The sequence below is a fragment of the Mchenga conophoros genome, linkage group LG1 (genome assembly GCF_057382185.1).
Source record: "Mchenga conophoros isolate Kocher_MC1m ecotype Shallow Benthic linkage group LG1, M_conophoros_male_GT1.1, whole genome shotgun sequence".
Lineage (NCBI taxonomy): Eukaryota > Metazoa > Chordata > Actinopteri > Cichliformes > Cichlidae > Mchenga > Mchenga conophoros.
In genome coordinates, this window is record NC_140526.1 from 37,542,442 (window position 1) to 37,561,495 (window position 19,054).

Consider the following 19,054-nt stretch of genomic DNA (forward strand, 5'->3'; position numbering starts at 1 on the left):
TCGGAGAGGGGAGGGGGGTGGGAGCAGTACAAAAGACATGAAACGAGAGGTTTTAAGCAAGGAAGGGGGGAGAGAGAAGCACTGAAGTACGACACAGATGAGAGGAGAAATAAGAGCTCGGCGGGAGGCGGGTGGAACAGAGGAAAGATGTGTGCATGAGGGGAAACTCTAAAATGACAAGCAGCAGCCAGCAGCGTCTCCTGGCTGCCACACAGCCAAAGGTCGGGAAAAAGAAAAAGCGGCAGATCGTCAAGCGTTTTAGTAAAGCTTAAAGCAAGAGAAAAAAGGAAAAAAAGGAAAAACAAAGCAATAACACACAAACACACATGTTGCTCCTTTGCGGCGTCTCAACATTAAAACAGCTGTGGTAACAGGAACCATGAGAACCCGCGAAGGAGCAAGAGTGACGCAGGACGTTAACAGGAAGCGCAGAGCCCAAATCTGACACCACCTCTCCAAAGAAAGACGCCAGGAGCTGTTAAATGCTACGTCTACTGTCTGCAGCAGGGCCACCCGGCCACGCCGCTCGGTTACTCTGCAACACAAAAACGCCAACGCGGGGCGGGGGGAGTGCGGGGTGCTCGTACCTGCTGCAGTGCACCAGCGTGATGGGGCCACTGCAACGGTGTCATCTTGTGTTCCTGTGGTGAATGACATACTGTATGTGAACAACACCAGGAGAAACTCATTCAGGGTTTGTCAGTGTCTGCAAGAAAGTGGGCGATTTTAAACGTTTAAATAGAGTCTTCGTGTGTGATGTTCACAGAAACCTGCCACCAAAGCAACAACTCCTTCAGCCATCGCACTAGTTACACAAGCAAGACGAAAGAAACCGCTCAACCCAGATGAGAAATCCATATAAATCCCAACTACAGGTCTATTAAACCCATTTAAACCAGTTCCTTGGAGGACAGAAAAGCCAGCCGAGCACACCAGCATGTGGCCCAGAGCATGAGGTGCTAGGGTGACTACAGCTCCCCTGACTCAACACCCGTCACAAAGCAGTGGAAAAGAAAGTTTCAGGTTTTGTGAGCAATGGTATCATCTGTGTGCTAATGAATTTAAAAGGGAAAACCCAACAGACAAAGGAGATGGGATGAGCCAAGCCTTAAGCCTTTCCCAGTTTGCCAGTAGGAGCTTATCCTGGTTTGATCGGCTGTGACTGGACGAGCAAACCAGGAGGAAAAGTCGCAGGTTTAAAATCACCGAGGCAGAGCTCAGAGGAAAGAAGGGACGGGTTAAACACTGATTATTGTTTGAACAATGAGCTCAGCTGACAACCTCTATGATAAGGACCACAGGTGTATATGTTACGTGTACGCATGCACACACACACACGCACACACACACACACACCTATTGACTGGGGGGGGGGGGGGGGGGGGGGGATTAAAAAAAAAAAGGCAATAACTGAATTATTGGGGTAATGGTGATCAATCTGCAGACTGTATGTGGGATGTTAAACAGGGTTCCCACCCTGAGCTCTTTACAATCTTCTGCTGCTTTCTAACTGAGGAAACTGAGAAGGTGGGAAGATCATTTAGTGAACTGCAGCTTTTTCTTTTTAACAGCTGATTAATGCTAGAGAATGTAATGTACCTCAGCACCATGTTACAGTGTTAACACAGATTTGACAGATGTTTACCAGTCAGAAGTTGCTTTCATGTTCTCTTTAGGAATGATCCTATAGAGGCGCTGAACTTTAACCAAAAGCTCCCTCTAATAATGCCTTCTTGATGTCTGATTGCACTGATGCTAGATTATAGAGTCTGGTGTATTCACAGCTAGCAAGTGCTCTTCATTATGCAGATACATTGGCTAGATGTCAGCAGACTGCAGTCAACTGAATTGTGTCTTCTTGGCCCCTTTAATTCAAGCTGAGCGTCTGTTTACTCTGAGACATGGAGTCCAAAATGAGAAGACGAGTCAGCAAAGCTCATTTCTGTCCAATGACAGCGACGCTGAGGCGTTTTGTTGAGAACATCCTGAGCTTGTCGCTGAGTAAGCGGTAAGGCTTTTTGCCAGTGTGTGAGTCTGTTAGCCTCTGTTAGCTGCTGTTAGCTGTTATTACAGGCATTAGATCCTTTTCAAAGACAGTTTCACTAACATTGTTGGACTTTTACACTTAGTAAATAAACTCTGTGTATCAAAGTGTGATGTTTAGGACACTCTAGCCCAACGTTAGCTGGCACCATGTTAGCTTACTACCAGCTTTTGCAGCTTTCTCCCTCCCACATGTCCAATTTGCTGACTTTAAGTAGCAATATTGGCAATAACTAAGCTGGCATACTACGTATGTGGACTTGTCCATATCTGCTACTGTGTTCAAGATGGCGAGGAAATGTGACGGCTTTGGCAAACTGGTGCCCACTCCTAAGTGTTTTGGATGAATGGATAAATTCCAAGTTAACGAGAATGCATTCATTTGTTGGAAGATGTATTCATAATATACAAACACATTTCCATTCAATAACCTTAAAACATAAATAAAAGACTATATGGTGTATTCCTCACTGTGAGGACGAGACTGGGAACTGTTCTTTTCTGTGTAAAGGCCATGAAACACCAAGCGTGCTGCAAATAAGCAACAGGAAATTCTCTAAATATGCACAATTCTGGGTTCATCCAGTTCTCAAGAGAAAGCAGCAGCAAGGAGAATTTAATGGTTTGATCCAGGAGTTGAAACTGCCTTCATGCATATTTCCTGATGTCAGTGGGGCAGTTTATTTGGGACCAAATCTGAGGAGGCAGAGAGATTGTTTCAGAGAGTCAATGAAACCGGAGCAGCCTCTCACGGAAAATGGTATTATTTTACTATTCAGGTAAATTCAATGTTTTGAGCCACGCAACCGAAATGAAGAAGAAGAAGAAGGTGGTGCACAACGATGTTGGAGGACTGAACAGCAGCATGTTTGCTTAAGTTGAAAATCGTAGGCTCTGCATGAGCAAATAAACGGTGGAACGCACGCCGACTTCAGCTCGACTTCTACATCGTTCTTCCAACTTTGTAAAAAAATAAGATGAAACATGAAAAATGAATAAATCCAAGAACTTAAACACTGAACTGGGTTAATTTAGTAAGATATTAAATGACAACAGGCCCAAAATAAAAGACGTGAGAAGTTTAAAACATGATTTGTGTTCTTACTGTTTTAACAGTATCACTGCTACACGCTGTCTTCTAATTTAACAAACCTGTTCCACGTGAAGTTGAGCTGACAGACGGATGAAATGACATAATCCAGAGTTGGCAACATGTGTGACCAATCAAAATCTTCCTAACAAGTGCTACACTGAACATGACGACAGAGAGAAAGAGCATGCGATCGAGATGAGGAATGAGGAAAAGAATCTTGGAGCTTTGTCAGATGGATCCTATTTCCTGACTCCCGCAGCTCCGGCACCTGAAGGTGACGCGGATCTATCTTCTGTCGTCTGCTACAGACAGACCCTCACAGGGAGTCGTGAGACTTTGGCTGGTAAACATCTGACTGGTTCTTAATTAGCTGAACAGAAATTGCAATTGTGGCTTTTTGACCTACAGTAAAAGATTCTGCTTCATTTCTGAGCCTTCTTTGTCTGTTGCAAGTCCTCAAAACTTTTTGTAATCCAACAATAAATAAAACAGCCCTCTGATAAGGCAGGGTTGATGAAAAAATTAAAAAAAATTATTTGTGACTGTTGTCATTCAGACGTTTTTGTTTCACCTGGCCCAGCGATCTCAAACCTGTGAGTCTCCTGGTCAGGACCAAACTACATCAGCACTGCTGGGGACCTATATAAACTGATATGTGCTGTTCAAACAGAAGGCAAACTGTGCTGCACAGTCTACTCCCCTTCTCCTGGACATCCCTCCTCTACTTGGTAGTTTGAAAAGCAGACCAGCAGCAATAACAAGATGTTTTATTTTTCAGTCCCTATTTGGTTTTTCCCACATGTGTGTGAGGTCTTTGTATGATTCTCTGACATTCCCTGTCTCTGGATTTACTTTACTATATTTTACAAACTAGTGGGAACCCTGGTTAGAGAGAGAATGTCAGGTAGTGTTAGAAAAGTCCAAAGTGTATGGGTAAACAAAAATATAATTAAAATAATTAGAAATAAAAAGATAATGGAAACCTGGAATGTTGGAGGGCCATGTGGAAAAAACAAAATAAATTTAAAAAATCCAAGGTAAAAAAAAAAAAAATTATAAAAGTTTGAAGACATGCAAGACAAAGGTAGGTGAAGTGGAAAAATACTTGAAAGAAGCAGACGTACCATTAGTCGGATGCTTTGCAAACGACACAGAAAATCGTTTTACTGCCGGCATAGACAACAACTCTGAGGAAATAAAAAAAAAAAAAAAATCACTAGTGTTACTATGAGCCACAGTAAAGTGTAGATTAGGTTTGATCATTTCTTGTTCTTGTCTAAGGCGGACGCAGTGCAGAAGAAGAGTCATCAACTACAAATGTGTGGTTTAGGAATCAGTCTGTGAAGCGGCCCTGACTGAAGGTGCTGTTCAAACAGGATGGTTAAAGATGGCTGAAGATGGCTGTGGGTCGAAACACTGGCACAGCATCTTCTAATAAAGTGAAATGACATGAATTTAACTTAAAAACATGAGGATTCACGAGCCCGATACTCACGACTAAATGCTGCTTTCATTGCCTCCAAGTTTAACTGTGACAGGTGCAGTCTGACTGGGTTGTGTGCAACAATTTAAAAATGACCCGCATTACGATGCTTCAGCATAGAAAATAAATATAAATATGACCCCGACTACTCTGACACGCGAGCGTCCACTGGCTGAAAACAGAAGGGAACCTGCAGTCTTGAATATGAGGTGGAACAAGATGGATGACAAAAGAGCAAACTGTGAGACAGCCAGGAGGGTGGATGCTTTATGATACCGCACTGCCACCTGGTGGACAACATGACAACCCTTGACATACAGCACTGAGATTCTTACTTTGGAAGAAGGGCAGTTAGCTGCTCGGTGATGATGTTTCTGTTGCTTCAGCAGCTAAACAGAAACATAATGATAGACTAGGAAACTAAAAAACACGTTGGGATGTAAAAACGTGAAACAGGTCGTCTGCCATGACCAGTCAGGCACTGGGAGAGTGATGGGGACGCGTATTACTTTATTCCATTTATATCGTGCTAAGGCGCTATATAAGTGCTACCTTACAGAACAAAGGACCAAGGTGCTTTATATTGCAAGGTAGAGAGCCAAAATAAAAAGGGTCCTGCAGGTTGGTCAGTACTGCTACCTGGTGGCTGGATGAAATCCTGGTACCAAACCTGGCTTCGGACCTTAGGCACTGTCCTGTGTCCCTACTGGTGCAGGACAAAGCCCTGCCACACGTGACCAGAGTGGGCAGGCAGCTCTTAGCTGAAGGCATCGATGCCACTGACTGGGATCTTATGCATCGGTGCATCCAAATCCACCAAAGACTGTCCAGGAGCTCACTGACGCCCTGATCCAGGTAATATGAACATCTGTCAGCTCATTGGGAGCTGCCCAGATGTCAGTGGGAGTGTATACAGGGACACGAGGACAATACACACCATTTAACCACATTATGACACAATTTGGATTGTGATTTCAAAGTTTAACTCAGATTTTTGGCGAGATTTTGAATCGATCGTCCACTAAAAGCTGAATTCCACAATGTAAAGAAGTTTTTTGAGCAGTGTAAATGGTTATCTACCTACTAATTAACTAAATTAGCTCTCATGTTGCAGTGATATTGGTTTTAACTGACATTCTACAAAGACGTGTGAGACTCCACAAACTCAGAGTACATCTACTGCCACGCTTCTCTCAAGTGTATCCTGAAAAACTCATTTCAAAGCAGCCGTGCTATTCTGGCTAAACCTTTCTGCATTTCCTGTTTGGCAAATATTAAATAGTTTTGGTTTGGCCTGAGGCAGGAATCCTAAAAAGGAGCACATCAAGTTTACTCAAAGCAGTAAAGGAGGAAACAAAAGAGTCAGTGGATATGGTGACTAGAATGAATATGGAGTTAACAGAAATATGACTAAAATGTAAAAAAAATATTCTATACATGTATGGGCATGTGTCCCAGTCCACTGATTATCTAACTACTGTAATGACTCCAGCTTAAACATGTTTCATGTTCACGTGTGCAGCTTTCAGGCGTCATCGCAGGTCAGACAGATATAATTTACACATTACGACACAGAGGAGGTGTGTGCTGATTTGCTGTTGTCCTGTGCAGGTTTGTGAAGGCGCGCGGTCTCAAACACGTACCGTCTTTGTAGGACAGACTGCTGGTGGAGAATTTTTTGCGGTGCGCGCGTGCGTAGTCCTGCAGGTTGGGGGCGCTAGAGGACCCACCCAGGACAGTGGTGCTGAAGAGCCCAGCGCACTGAGAGCCTGTGAGGGGGGCGGGCCGGGTTAGTCACTACTACATCACATGCTGTTACTCAAACAACTGACCAGAAAGAGACAGATTCAGAGACACAAAGAGGAAAAAGAAAGAGACAAGCAGAAAGAAGGACTCGTGGGAGACCGTGCACTCACGAGGGGTCGCAGAACTAAGCCACATTAAAGGTCCCATTTAATGTATTAAGTGCAACTTTGTAGCTAAGGCTAGAATTCTTCGTCCCCTTCACATGTTTAATTCATACAGAAAGCTTTAAACATCAATAAGAACATCAAAGAGTACAGAAAGAGGAGAGGCGTTTAAGCTGCGTCCACACTGGAAACAATTCGCTTTGAAGCTGACGCTTGGCTGGCTGCAGACACTAAGCCCCGATTGCCTAGGTAACCCCTCTAATGCATGGGGTGTCAAACACAAGGCCCGGGGGCCAGAACTGGCTTGCGAAAGACTCCAATGTGGGCAATGTGAAGGAGGACAGAATGCTTAAACTTTTACCTGTATTTTCATGCGTTTACAGCTTGTCCTAATGATAAGCACCTCCCCCATGGCCATTCACACATTAAAATAACCGTCTAAGAAATATATGATTTTCACAGGAAAAAACCCCAAAATGTCCATTTTATAGCTTGAGGACAGGCTGCACAACGAGCTAACAGAACGTTTCTGTAAGTTTACACATTTATTTCTTATAATTTAAGCATGAAGCAGCATGTCTTTATCATGTAGAAAAACTGTGCTGATGAAACTGCACTTGTTTTTCTTACATTAAAATAACTCGGGGAATAAATGTTTAGTTTAAATGTAGTCAAGTTCTATACGAAATGACAGAAATGTAGGAGGAGTCTGAAATCCCCGCTCGAATGTATTTACTACCAGATCTGTCAGTTGACAGTATCCTCACGCTAGCGGCCACTTCAATCGCTCTGCTGGAAGAGAGAAAATGTTCTGCGGTCCTGCTCGATTCATGTTGCCAGCAGTTATTCTGTTGAAGTCACTGAGTGTCTTTCACCTTCGGTGGCCTCTGGTCACCACAACGCTCCAAACTGCTTCCAGTGCAGACGCAGCGTAGAAGTTAACTGAGAAGGATTAACAGCATCATCCATGATGTTTTAGACTTTAGCTCAGACTGTGCCTGATGTCATTCACACATCATTGAAAGGCAGAGTGACAGAGAGGAAACATTTCAGGTGGATTTTACAACAGCTCAATCACAGTCAACCCCTGGAGTTGCTCAGAGGCAGAGAAAGCCCCGGAGGCTTCATGGGCCTGCATAAAGGTTCACTCTTTAACTCGGAATACAAGATTCACACAGACACTGGTGACCAATCATTTTCATCATGTTTAGTTTGCATGAATGGAGCAGAAACAACCTCAAAATGACTTCCTTTCTGATTTCTTGAAATCATGTCAGCAGCAATTAGCAACAGTGTCAGACACGTTTATCTGTGCAGAATTGATTTTATGTCAGGAAACTAGGCTGCCCTGCTACAGAGGGATGTTTTACCTCTGAATGCTGACGAAGTCACAAACCTGCAAAATGCTCAGCTCGAAAAAAGCTTGTGTGCATGTCTCAGAGCAATGAGCACCGCCCTCATTCTGTGTCATTTCCATTAATAAAAATGTCTTCCCGAGATAAAAACTCTCGTAGCTGCACCCGAGCCTCCCACTCAGTCGTGTCATACGGTTGCCGCAGCAACAGAGCATTACAATACCTACCTAATCCACTTTGTTTCATCTCCGGGGACTGACGAGAGCAGAACGAGAAAAGGCGGTAACTGCCGACTTTGGAGGACGATGTTTCCGACAGGACCTGGTGGAAAGAACACGCCACACATACCACAAGCATGTTTTACATCACGTATCAGCCACCACTACTTTATTTAGTGAAATACAGCCGTAGATAAGACCAGAGGCTAAAACCACAGGAACCAAGTCTTCTGTGGATAAAACACAGGAAAACGTGAACGATTCTTCTCTGCAGAAGCTAACAGACAGAGTTCAGTTACACTGTTTATAGTGTCTACAGTGAAGAGCTGTTGAAACAATTTTAAAACTCCTATTCTGGGTCTGCTTCTTTCTGCATTCAGTGCCAGTCTCACCTCCATGGATCCGGTCTTATGGTTGCGAATAAGTGGGGACTTCCTCTGAATGGTGATTGGCTCAGACAGCGGCACAGCACGGTCGGTTTCATCCCGTGACAGGTCCTCCAGGCTGCTGGGGTCGGGTTGTTTTTGCCCGTTCTGGATTGAGCAGACATACGGTATAAACCTGACGGCAAACACTGCCACCTGCAGAAGAGCAACGAGGAAGACTCTTTGCAATCCCACCTGCCGTGCTACCTCTGCAGAGGCGGGCCTGAAGCCAAAGCCGGTGGGAGCGTTCTCCTCCTCTTCAACACCTTTCACCCCGGGGCTGAAGTGAAGCTCCACATGGAAGCGCTCCTCAGAGGAGATGTCCTGTAGCAAGATAAAATCGGTTATTAGAAATTTCTAATTGGTGAGCCTTTAATATAAAAAATTATCGATTTTTGGGGGGTGTTATGACTTTGGCTTACAATTGAAACCTGGGATCTCAAATTCAGTATAAACTGTATAAATACCATGGATCTCTATGTAGGTCAGTACACAGAGATCCATGGTATGTTTAACCACATTTATGGCAAAGGCTGCTGACCTGACGGTTTTACAGATGATCATCATCATGAAACACCCAAACCACAAACAGGTCGCTGTCAAAGCAGCCTGAGCTTCACCTCAAGCCGACTGCAGGGACACACCTTCAGCTGCTTGTTGTTTTTAGACCGATCATAAAAATATTCTAACATTTTGAGGTTTCTGATTTGCCCTGCACACCGCTCTGCTAGCTACCAGGTATCAGCTGAAGCATGGCTGGGGGGTCTGACTAATCGCTGGTGTTCAATTAGGAGAAGATAAAGATGGCTGCACTCCTGAAACAGCTGTGTATCGAATTTATTCAAATAAAAAGAAGAAACGCTATAAAGCTAGCATGTCACAAATGGAACCATGTGACTGCACGTCTACCACAAACAGAACATCAGAAGGAAAGAAAAACACCTTATTGTTGTCCTCGTACAGCATGATGACAATCTGAGTCATGTAGTTGAGCTCGGAGACAGCACTGAGGTAATCCATGGCACGCTTCCACTGCTGGTCCTTCTCCTCCTGTTGCACACACACACACAAACGTATACAGACTTTGTGCCTCCTCTGAAAACATTCAAAGCTCAGCCAGATCGACATTTGCTTACATCAAGCAAGCCCCCGTAGCGGAAAATGCTGAGCAGGGAGTGGACGTGACTCTCACTGGTGAAATACAGACGGGTCCTGACGTGGCGTCCAGGAGACATCACTCCTCGAGAGTACCTGCAAACGTACAACCGAGGTCAAGTTCAAAATATTCTCCGGTCGGTCGGAACGCTATTTAAGTCACGCAACTCCTAATCTTAGACCCACAGAGGGTGCAGCTTGTTGACAGACTCGTCCTCGTGAGTCCTCTGCAGGTCCAGCTGGATCTTTCTGACCAGTGGGAGGCAGTAGGCGTATGCTATGTCCAGTTTCTCCACTCTGTTTATGCCATATTCCTGCAAAAAAACAACAGACAAATGAGCTTAAAATACTACACGACTTTAATATATACTCAGAGTATATCAGAGTAATTAAACTGTGTGATTTTCAGGTGCCTAAGAAAGTTTTACACTTTGTTACAGTGAAAATATCAGCTGTGCACAGACAAAACTTTCCTTTAGCTTCACTGGTTTTAGCAGCTATACAGCACATCACAGCACTACCATCATCAATCATATTTGACATATGTGGGCCTGTATATAGGTGTACAATAGCACTCAATATACACTGAGTGTTTTTAAATAAAGTCAACATCCGGTGTGGAGTCCACAGCTGTAAAGTGCAGCACAAAGGATTCTGCTGTCACATAAAACCTTTAGCCTCAGCAGCATGTCATCTTTTCCTTGCACCTGGAGGAGCTGCTTGTTTCATGTGTTTATTGGCACATCAGTCATATAAAGACTCATGCATGGATCTGTCACTCTGAACCATCCTTATTGTACCCCCCCGCCCCCTCACCTGTGGGATGACGATGTCAGCCAGAGCTCGAGACAGTCTGAACAGTTCCAGGGTGTCCTCGAGGCCGAGGGTGGCGTTGTGGATGACGTCGTACTTGACGCAGTCGTAAATGTCGGGGATTTTACTGATGTCGTAGCGGCCGTTCTTCATGCGGAAGTCTCTCTCTAGCTTGGACCAGCGCTGCAACATCAGCTCCAGCGTCTCGCTGTGGTACAGCTGCAGGTCTGGTGAGCAACAGATGTTTTCAGCTTTTCGCTGCACCTTTCAGGGACTCTGAGCTCCAAAAGCAAAATGTTGGGTTTTTATTTGAGCTTCAGAAAACGCGCTGAGGCCTGAGCTCACCTGCAGACTTGGGGTCTTCCATCCTTTTGCGGATCTGGGAGGTGAGGCTCTGAATGAGGGCGTAAACCTGGTCACATGTGGCCACTGGGTTCTTAACAATCTTCATTGAATTCACCAAAGAGGCGCTACAGGTTGGTGCTAGCTGTAAGAGCCACATGGAGAAAAGCAAAAGCTTTTATTAAAAAGATGCTCACTCAACCGAATGACTACTTTCACTTTACAAAAGGCTTAAAAGAGCCAAACTTCCAACCACACAAAAAGAAGTGACATGAAAAATGAACGATTAATACTGAAATATTTAGTTCAAGGAACACGATGCATGTGGTGACACACAGGGAGGTACACCCTGTGTCACTGCCACAAACACTGAGGAAACATGTCAGAAATGTTGTTTACCCAGTAAAAATATGTTGTATTGACTGATTATCACTGTTAGTTTGATCAATACTGAGATCGTACGAATTCATTGGTATTAGTGACACAAATACTTGTATTGGACTCGCACACACATGCTGTGTGACATCCCTGCTAATGTATAAACGTCATTAATCACCTAAACTCAGAGAATTGCTTAAAAAACATTATCTTAAAAAACATCCTGAAACCTTTGTTCTCACACTGGTTACTGCACGTCTTTGGCCAAACGCAGTGTGGCTTTGTGACGTTTACAGATATGCTGACGTGCTGTACGGGCTCGCAGTTATGGAGATCTGACTCGGACGATTCACATTATCACCACTGCACCTCCCGGCCTGCATGCACGTTCATCACGCTGTAGTCTCCGCTGTGCTGTCAGGCTGCTGAATAAGGTCGATGTGCTGCTTTGTGGTGCAGGCACACCTCTGCAGAGCTCTTTGCATATGATTTGTTCCTACTTAACATCACCTGCCCTAAATCCAGACATTTCCAGACAGCAGCTGATGATCCGCTTGTAGAACCAAGCTCTTCACCTCCTGTTTGTCCCAGACGTCAGACTCTTGTTTCTCCCATCATCACTGCAGCGCAGAGACTCACCCACTCAGCCACACCATCAGGCTTACAGAATACTCGACTTGCTTTCACTTTGCCATTAAGATTCGGATTATTTGTGCAGCCCTACTACCACACATGCTCTCCAATATAACCACACAAACTGCTCTGGCACGTCAGCGCTAAACACAGCTGGTTAGTCACCCTGTCGTAGTCCTCGTCGGTGAAGTCTCGGTCCTTCTGCAGGATTTCATGGAGCCGAGCTTTGACACGGTGTTGGCAGCTGCTCAGCGAGTCGCTGTCGTTGTCCAGCAACCCGTTCATGTTGGCGCTCTTCACCATCTGAACCAGGATGGGAGTCAGCTCGCCCTCCAGGGCCAGCAAACCCTGCCCACACAGACACATTTCACTAGTTACTGCACGTCCAGTATTTGGAGGGTGTGTGCCGTGGCTTGTACCAAAGCTCAAAGACCTCAGCCTTCCTGTTTCTGTTATTACACTTCTGTGCTGACTGAAGCTCTTAGAACAGCAGGATGCTGCGTACCTTTGCAAAAGCAGCAGCTGTCATCTGCACCCTGCCTTCATCAGACGCATAAATCTTCAGGTCGTGTCTGTAGGTGCTGTGTAGGCGCAGTAACCCGCAGCCTGGAAATCCAGCATAGTCTCCTACAAAACACAGTATGCATGCACGCACGCGCACACGGACACACACACACACGTGCACACACACGCACACAGGCTTGTTTTAAATCATTTCTCTGTTTAAGACCTTTCATAACATGTAACTGGTGAGTGAACAACACGGACCTGAGGTCTCAGCATGTTCATTTTTCCATCACCAGCTTATTGCTCAGAGTTACAATGCCAGCAGCACTGCGTGTGGTAAACATGCTGTGTGCGTCTCACCTTGTCCTCCGGGGTACATACAGCGGAAGGCTCTCCCCAGTTCTTCAGCCTGCACTCTGCCAGCGGGGGTCAGCTCCCCCCCCCACTTCAGCACCAGCAGCAGCGATGGCCCTTCCTTACGAGTGTCTGGAAATGACCACAGAGGCGGGCAGTCAGCACTCAGCTTTAGCTTGTTCCTTTGGGAAGAAGCTATTAAACAGCCTTTGTCTTCCTACCTTCCTCTTCACTCGAGGTCTTGGGCTGCCCATGGGGCAGGTAAGTAAGCTGCACTTTTCTGTTGATCCCCGAGAAGTGACCGTACCTTTGTTACGGGAAAAAAGCCAAAGATACTTATAGTTAGCAATGCATGACAACTCACTTCTGATAAGGAAAGACGGGCTTGCTTTTATGACGACTACCAAAATACAGCCTTGGCTGTGACTGTAAATATTTTCAGCAGTGTTATAACAGAAAGACTGACTTTGAAAACTTATGAAAATGTAGAAAAGAAGTGAACTGGTAACTTCTGAGAAACCCATCTGTCATAAACACGGAGAAAGATCTACACCTTCAACAAAACAAGAAGCTTTATAAAAATCTTTGGGAACGATCCCCATCCTTTAGAAAGATTCGTTTTTAAGTTCACTCATTATTGTTCAGAGGGTGTCAGACTGGTTTTATATCGAGGTCCAGACTGAAACGCTCCTTCCTGTCAGCATAAAGAAGTTTATTTAATCCCAGAGACATCTGAATATAAGAAAAAGAAGTGTGCTTATACCTCAGTGTGTCTCAGTGTTTCCACGTGATAAAGAAATGCTGCTGGACTCTCTGACACAAATGTGTCGACACGACTGTTTTAGTTTAAACTGTAACAAACACATGTCAAAGTACAGGAAAGAAACCAGTTCACTGACCACACTGCCCAGTCATTATAAAACTGAACTTGTAGAAAATGTAAAAACTGAAATTTGTAATATCAAATCTTGGGTTCTGTTGTTACTTACTGTGAATGTTAGCAGAAAAAGTCGTAAAAAGTCAAAAATTTGAAGGCCTCCTTCACATTTTCTAAAGTCACCTGGTGGGGCAGCAGGCCCCGGGCCTTATGTTTGACACCCCTGCTTTAGTCAAACAGTTTGCCGAGCTGAGCCAGAAACAGATTAAATGAATATGAGATCAGGAGTCAATAAAATGCTTCTCACTTACATCTCCAGAACCGTCTTCAGCTGCTCCAGTTTGGACTTCTTCTCTTCTATCTCACAGTCGTTCTGCTGCCCGATCTCTGCTAACAGCTGCCGGGTGATGTCCAGCACCTCCTGTCGGGGTTCAAAGTCACACACACATGTTCACACACACTTTGTCCTCACAGAGGCTGCAATGACAAATGAAACCTTGGCTATTGTTTTCTTCTTTTACCTGCAGTTGTTTTGGTTTTTTGAGTTTTAATTTCCCAGTTTTGTATCCTCCATATTTCTCAAACAGATCAAAGAACCTGAAAGCATCCGAGACGTTAATCAAAGATCTTTAACCTGCAGGAAACAGGAGCATATTAACAGAGAGGCAGGCCTACATTGGGTTGCGAACTTCCATCTTCATTTTCTGCTTGGGCGTTCTGTCTCCGTGTCGGATAACGGCGATGACACAGCGAAGTTCCATCCTGCAGAGCGTGAGTAGAGATTTGAGTTGCATCAGTATAAATCTGTGTACATGACACGTTTCTTCAATGAAGCTGTGTAACTAATTAAGGCAGCACCTTTGCTATGCAGCTGAGCTTTGGGGAGTGTGATGGGCTCAATCAGGACGAACTGTGTGAAAATGTGCTGAATGCAGCGCACGCTTCAACCAACACTGATGATTTTAGAAATCTGTTTGGCTTTAGTTGGTGTGCTCAGCTCAGGGGCATGCTTACTGTCATCTACTGTAGCTAACACACAGTTATTATGTTAAACTGAAGAAGCAACTCTGCTTTTTAAAAAGTGACAGAATTTCTTATTTTTTTGCATTTATCAAACTACTTTTACTATATTAGGCAAAAATGGAATAAAATGTAGTTTATTTATTTATTTAATTTTTAAACGATTGAATTGATTAAGTGGGAGAAAAAAAGTGACCCACATCTTTGTGGCTGTATGTGAAAAAATAATTGGCCCTAAATCTAATGACTGGTTTTGGCAGCCTTGGCAGCGCGAGCTGCAATCAGGCGTCTGTGATAAGTCTAGTCCTCTGTGTCTGCTCCTGTTATGACTCACATGGTCCCTGAAGTGGTGGGAACAATGGGGATGTCTTCAGCCTCAGTAGGGATAGACCAAGGAATCTGAAACTGCGGAGCCAGTTCACGCATCACAATATTCCTGCAGAGAAACGCAGACTCCATCACCAGATCAGAACGAGACGGTGAACACCAGAAAAGAGAAAAGAACTAAAGGTGGTACCCGAGGATCTTGGCACAGTCATCGTAGTACTTCATCGAGTTCTTCACAAAACTGAAACCGTTGACATCGCACACGTAGGAGTGTCCATTGGCCCGCAGAAGGTCAAAGCCGCACACTGTTTGCTGCAGCGACAGCAGATGAGGACGAGGTTCATACTCCACGACAAGAAACCAGAAAACTGTAACACACCTAAGGTATCAACTGCACATACCTTGAATGCCAGGCAGACCTTACGAGCCACCAGTTTTTCCATGGCTGACAGCATGACGGGGTAACGAACCTCCTTGCCCTCGCTGTCTCTCTCCACCTTCCCGTCCAAAGCAGGAGACTTTCGGGCCTCGGCATGAGCGTAGTCCGGTCCCACCGTGTACACCTGACATGAAATGAAAACACCCACAAAAATCTGAGGGATGACCCAAGCGGGTACTCCCCTCCTCGTGTGACTTGATAAAGTTTTACACTGGAGGCCTTTATTGACACAACGCCTAAAGACGATCTGTGCCTCCAGCTGCCCGACAGCCACGATAGAGAGAAACCCTTGAGGTCCTCCAAATCATATCAGCGGTTTTACTGAACACACCAGCACAGTTCAGGTTAATGTGGATTAACGTGACAGTTGATGAAATCCTTTCTACAGGTGCTTTATTAGCATTAACAAAGTGTTCTTTGCACATATTTTATCTACCATGTACTCTGTGACAAATACTCTACCTTAACATCTGTGCCATCTGTTGGCATGAACTCTTCATAGATGTAAGAGCCCGTCTTCCTCACGCTGCTCTCTGGCGAGTAGACGCTGCTCCGGCTCCCAATCTACAAAATCCAGAGAGTCGCTGAGTGGCCGCTCTCTGTTAATGAGGTTCACCTCTGCATGGTTTCCATAAAACCCATCAAACTCTAAATTAAAGGCCACACTGTGTTTGACAATGCTGCCATGGATCAAAGACAATGCAATTACTGATGAGCAGCAGTAGTCCCATATCCAAGGTTCATACGCATTTTTCAGGGTCAAATTCAAGCACTTTTTAAGCACTTTCAATGTCCATTTTCAAGCTTTTCCAGCACATTACCCAAAAAAAAAGAATGCATGTTTCACTTAGCATCACCCCAGTAAGGCCATGTCAAAATTAAATCATTTTACGTCGACTTAAATGTCCTTTGTTCCAATTTTGTTAAAACTGAAAAATGCACCACAGACAAAAACTGAAAAAGGAAATGGTGCAATATGCACTCGCTAGTGTACAAACTCAAACACATTTCTCTTAAAAATTAAGATTTGAAAATGTGAACAAATCTGCACCAAGCACCACAATAATACACAGCAAGGCCAAATTAAGAAGTCTTCTCATCAGATATCGAGGCTTCTTTCCTGTGTGACACAAAAAAAACAAAAAAACAAACATCTGTCTCCTAACTAGTTAAGCACCCACGCCCCCAAAAATGGGGGCAAAAGGGAGGAGATCATGTTCAATCTGTTATAACACAGGGTCAGAAAGTGCTGACACGATAAGTGTCACAGAAACCTCTGAATCTCAGATAAAATCTCATATAAACCATGTCTACAAACACCAAACAAAGCAAAGACAGCAAACAGTTAAAGGAGCAGCTACATCACCATGAATCTGTGGACAGGCTGTGCGGGGAGGGGTGGGGTCACACATTGAAACAGACTGATCTGCAGAGGCGCTCGGCAGCCCAGGCGGAGAAATTTTGCTTTTAGACTTTGCGACTCATCTTATTTCTCTGTCTGATATGAAAACTATTCGGTCAGATAGTTATTTGTGGTGAAAGAAATACAGTTTCAAGCGCTTTTAAGCACCACATCTGAAATTCAAGCACTTTTCAAACCTTGAAAAGACAATATTACAATTCAAGGATTTCAAGCACCCGTATGAACCCTGTATAGCAGGGGTGTCCAACTCCAGGCCTCGAGGGCTGGTGTCCCGCAGGTTTTAGATCTCACCCTGGGTCAACACACCTGAATCAAATGAGTAGTTCATTACCAGGCCTCTGGAGAACTGCAAGACATGTTGAGGAGGTCATTTAGCCATTTGAATCAGCTGTGTTGGATCAAGGACACATCTAAAACCTGCAGGACACCGGCCCTCGAGGCCTGGAGTTGGGGACCCCTGCTATATATCATTAAGAGAAGAACCTTAGCCTTTCAGCAAGAGGTACTTCACTCCCACCATGAGCTACAGCTCCCCTAAGACGTCGCTCACTGGCCAGTCCAGCTCCTTGAGGGTTGAAAATCTTAGGGAAACATCTCCATCCCTTCTGCTTCTTCTGGATGGGTGTCAAACATACTCAGGCGGGGCTGACCTCACCTCCTGCAAGCAGGAAATGGCAGAAGCCGTTTGCGAGTGTCGAAGCCGATCCCCGCCTTTCTCACGCCCCGCGGAGCCCGGCTGGGCTAAGGCCGTTTGCATATTTAAACAGTTTTCTAACATGCACCTCCAGCAGAGGGGAAGCAGAGAAAACAGCCTGTGTAGGCTGGGCTTCACTTATACCAAGAGTGTGTCATGAGTTGGGGTGCTGTTTAGGGGAAGGGCTGTGAATGGAACCAACCCAGGCTGCTACGTGCACATAAATAACTGTGCAGTGATGGTGGTGGTTCTGGCTCAGACTCAGGCAACGGTTGATCTGCCAACAAGACACCGACCCTGAACACATGGCCAAAATAACAAAGGAGTGGCTCCAGGACCACTTATGAATGCCCGACTGAACATCTATGAAGGTGCACCAGCGCTCCACATCCAACCTGATGGAGTCTGAGAAGTTCTGCAAAGAAGAATGGGAGAAACTGCCCGAAAACGCGCTGAGCTTGTAACAGCAGACTAAAAGAGATCTGAGGCTGTACTTGAACAGACTGTGAATATTTGTCATTACAGGTTATTGTTTCTAACATTTTGAGGTGAAAAACAAATTGAATACTTTGCTGCTGCACTGTAAATTGCACAATACATCAGCCAATAAAATGCACTCTCTGTTTCGTGTTCTCTGATTGGTCCATTTCTGACACTGGGTTTTTTTAAAATTCTTCTGGCAACAACAAAACATTTTTGTTCTTTCTTTCCATACTTTAACCACATTGCATGGAACGCTTATTTATAAGGAAAAAAAGCCACAAGGGCCAAATCAGAGACCTTTCTGAAGAGCCGCTGGCTTCCACCACCAGCCGATGTGGGGTAATAGATGTAGACGTTGTGGTCCTCGGCACACACGGGCTTCTCAACAAAAGGCTTCTGGAAGATTTCTCCGTTCACCTCCACATGATCCTCTCCTTCTACGAGGTTGCACTCTGAGACAGACACACACAGATCAAATGCATCTGTTTAGCACGCAGCCTCTTTTCATTACCACCCAATATTACACACATGACGTTCCACCTCGCCGTGTTTACTCTAGCGCCCTGTGAAGCAGCTCTACCCTTTCGACTACGTGATACTCATCACTCATTTAAAAAAAACAGTCATTAGTGTCAAGGATAAGGACACTTAAGACATCTGACCGTTCATCAGTCAGGAGAGTTTGTGTCACTGTGTTTAAACGGGAATTGGATGACAGAGCCAACATACCACAGCACTTAAGTATGGGACACTTGTGACTGCTTCAAATTTGATGCTATATTTATCCTTCAGCTAAGAAAAACACAAGTACAGCCTTACAAAGCAGACTCAAGGATGCTGCATGGACAACGGGAGCTTGGGCTGTTTTTCTGAGCTTTTTAAAGTTTTAGAATTAATGGTGGCAACATTTTTATCACGCATGAAACGCTGTTATTGGCAACCATGAAACAGACTGTAACTTTGTAACAACAAGTGAGACCTGCCCCGACTCCCTTGGTGAACTCCCACAGCCTGTGGAGTTACTTTTTAGGAGCAAATGATGCTTAAGCTTGCTTCTAAAAGCCTTTCCTTAATACTTGCCC

General features: G+C 44.7%; 1 protein-coding gene across 8 annotated transcripts in view; it reads right to left on the reverse strand.

Moving 5' to 3' along the window:
• Window positions 1–19,054, reverse strand: part of ppip5k1a (diphosphoinositol pentakisphosphate kinase 1a) — a 30,152-nt gene that overhangs the window by 4,800 nt on the left and 6,298 nt on the right. For 2 of the 8 annotated variants that reach the window (XM_085277233.1, XM_085277209.1), the window contains exons 6-28: window positions 18,270–18,424; window positions 15,835–15,936; window positions 15,335–15,496; window positions 15,124–15,245; window positions 14,941–15,042; window positions 14,262–14,348; window positions 14,108–14,183; window positions 13,898–14,007; window positions 12,931–13,016; window positions 12,716–12,841; window positions 12,354–12,475; window positions 12,014–12,196; window positions 10,841–10,982; window positions 10,499–10,722; window positions 9,869–9,996; window positions 9,664–9,778; window positions 9,470–9,577; window positions 8,723–8,851; window positions 8,495–8,635; window positions 8,112–8,205; window positions 6,263–6,388; window positions 4,261–4,323; window positions 588–641 (exon numbers count right to left, since the gene is read on the reverse strand). In XM_085277233.1, the coding sequence (XP_085133359.1) occupies window positions 588–641; window positions 4,261–4,323; window positions 6,263–6,388; window positions 8,112–8,205; window positions 8,495–8,635; window positions 8,723–8,851; window positions 9,470–9,577; window positions 9,664–9,778; window positions 9,869–9,996; window positions 10,499–10,722; window positions 10,841–10,982; window positions 12,014–12,196; window positions 12,354–12,475; window positions 12,716–12,841; window positions 12,931–13,016; window positions 13,898–14,007; window positions 14,108–14,183; window positions 14,262–14,348; window positions 14,941–15,042; window positions 15,124–15,245; window positions 15,335–15,496; window positions 15,835–15,936; window positions 18,270–18,424 (2,757 nt within the window). The remainder of the gene's footprint in view (window positions 1–587; window positions 642–4,260; window positions 4,324–6,262; window positions 6,389–8,111; window positions 8,206–8,494; window positions 8,636–8,722; window positions 8,852–9,469; window positions 9,578–9,663; window positions 9,779–9,868; window positions 9,997–10,498; window positions 10,723–10,840; window positions 10,983–12,013; window positions 12,197–12,353; window positions 12,476–12,715; window positions 12,842–12,930; window positions 13,017–13,897; window positions 14,008–14,107; window positions 14,184–14,261; window positions 14,349–14,940; window positions 15,043–15,123; window positions 15,246–15,334; window positions 15,497–15,834; window positions 15,937–18,269; window positions 18,425–19,054) is intronic. The other 6 variants (XM_085277250.1, XM_085277226.1, XM_085277242.1 and 3 more) reach the window with 4 other exon arrangements.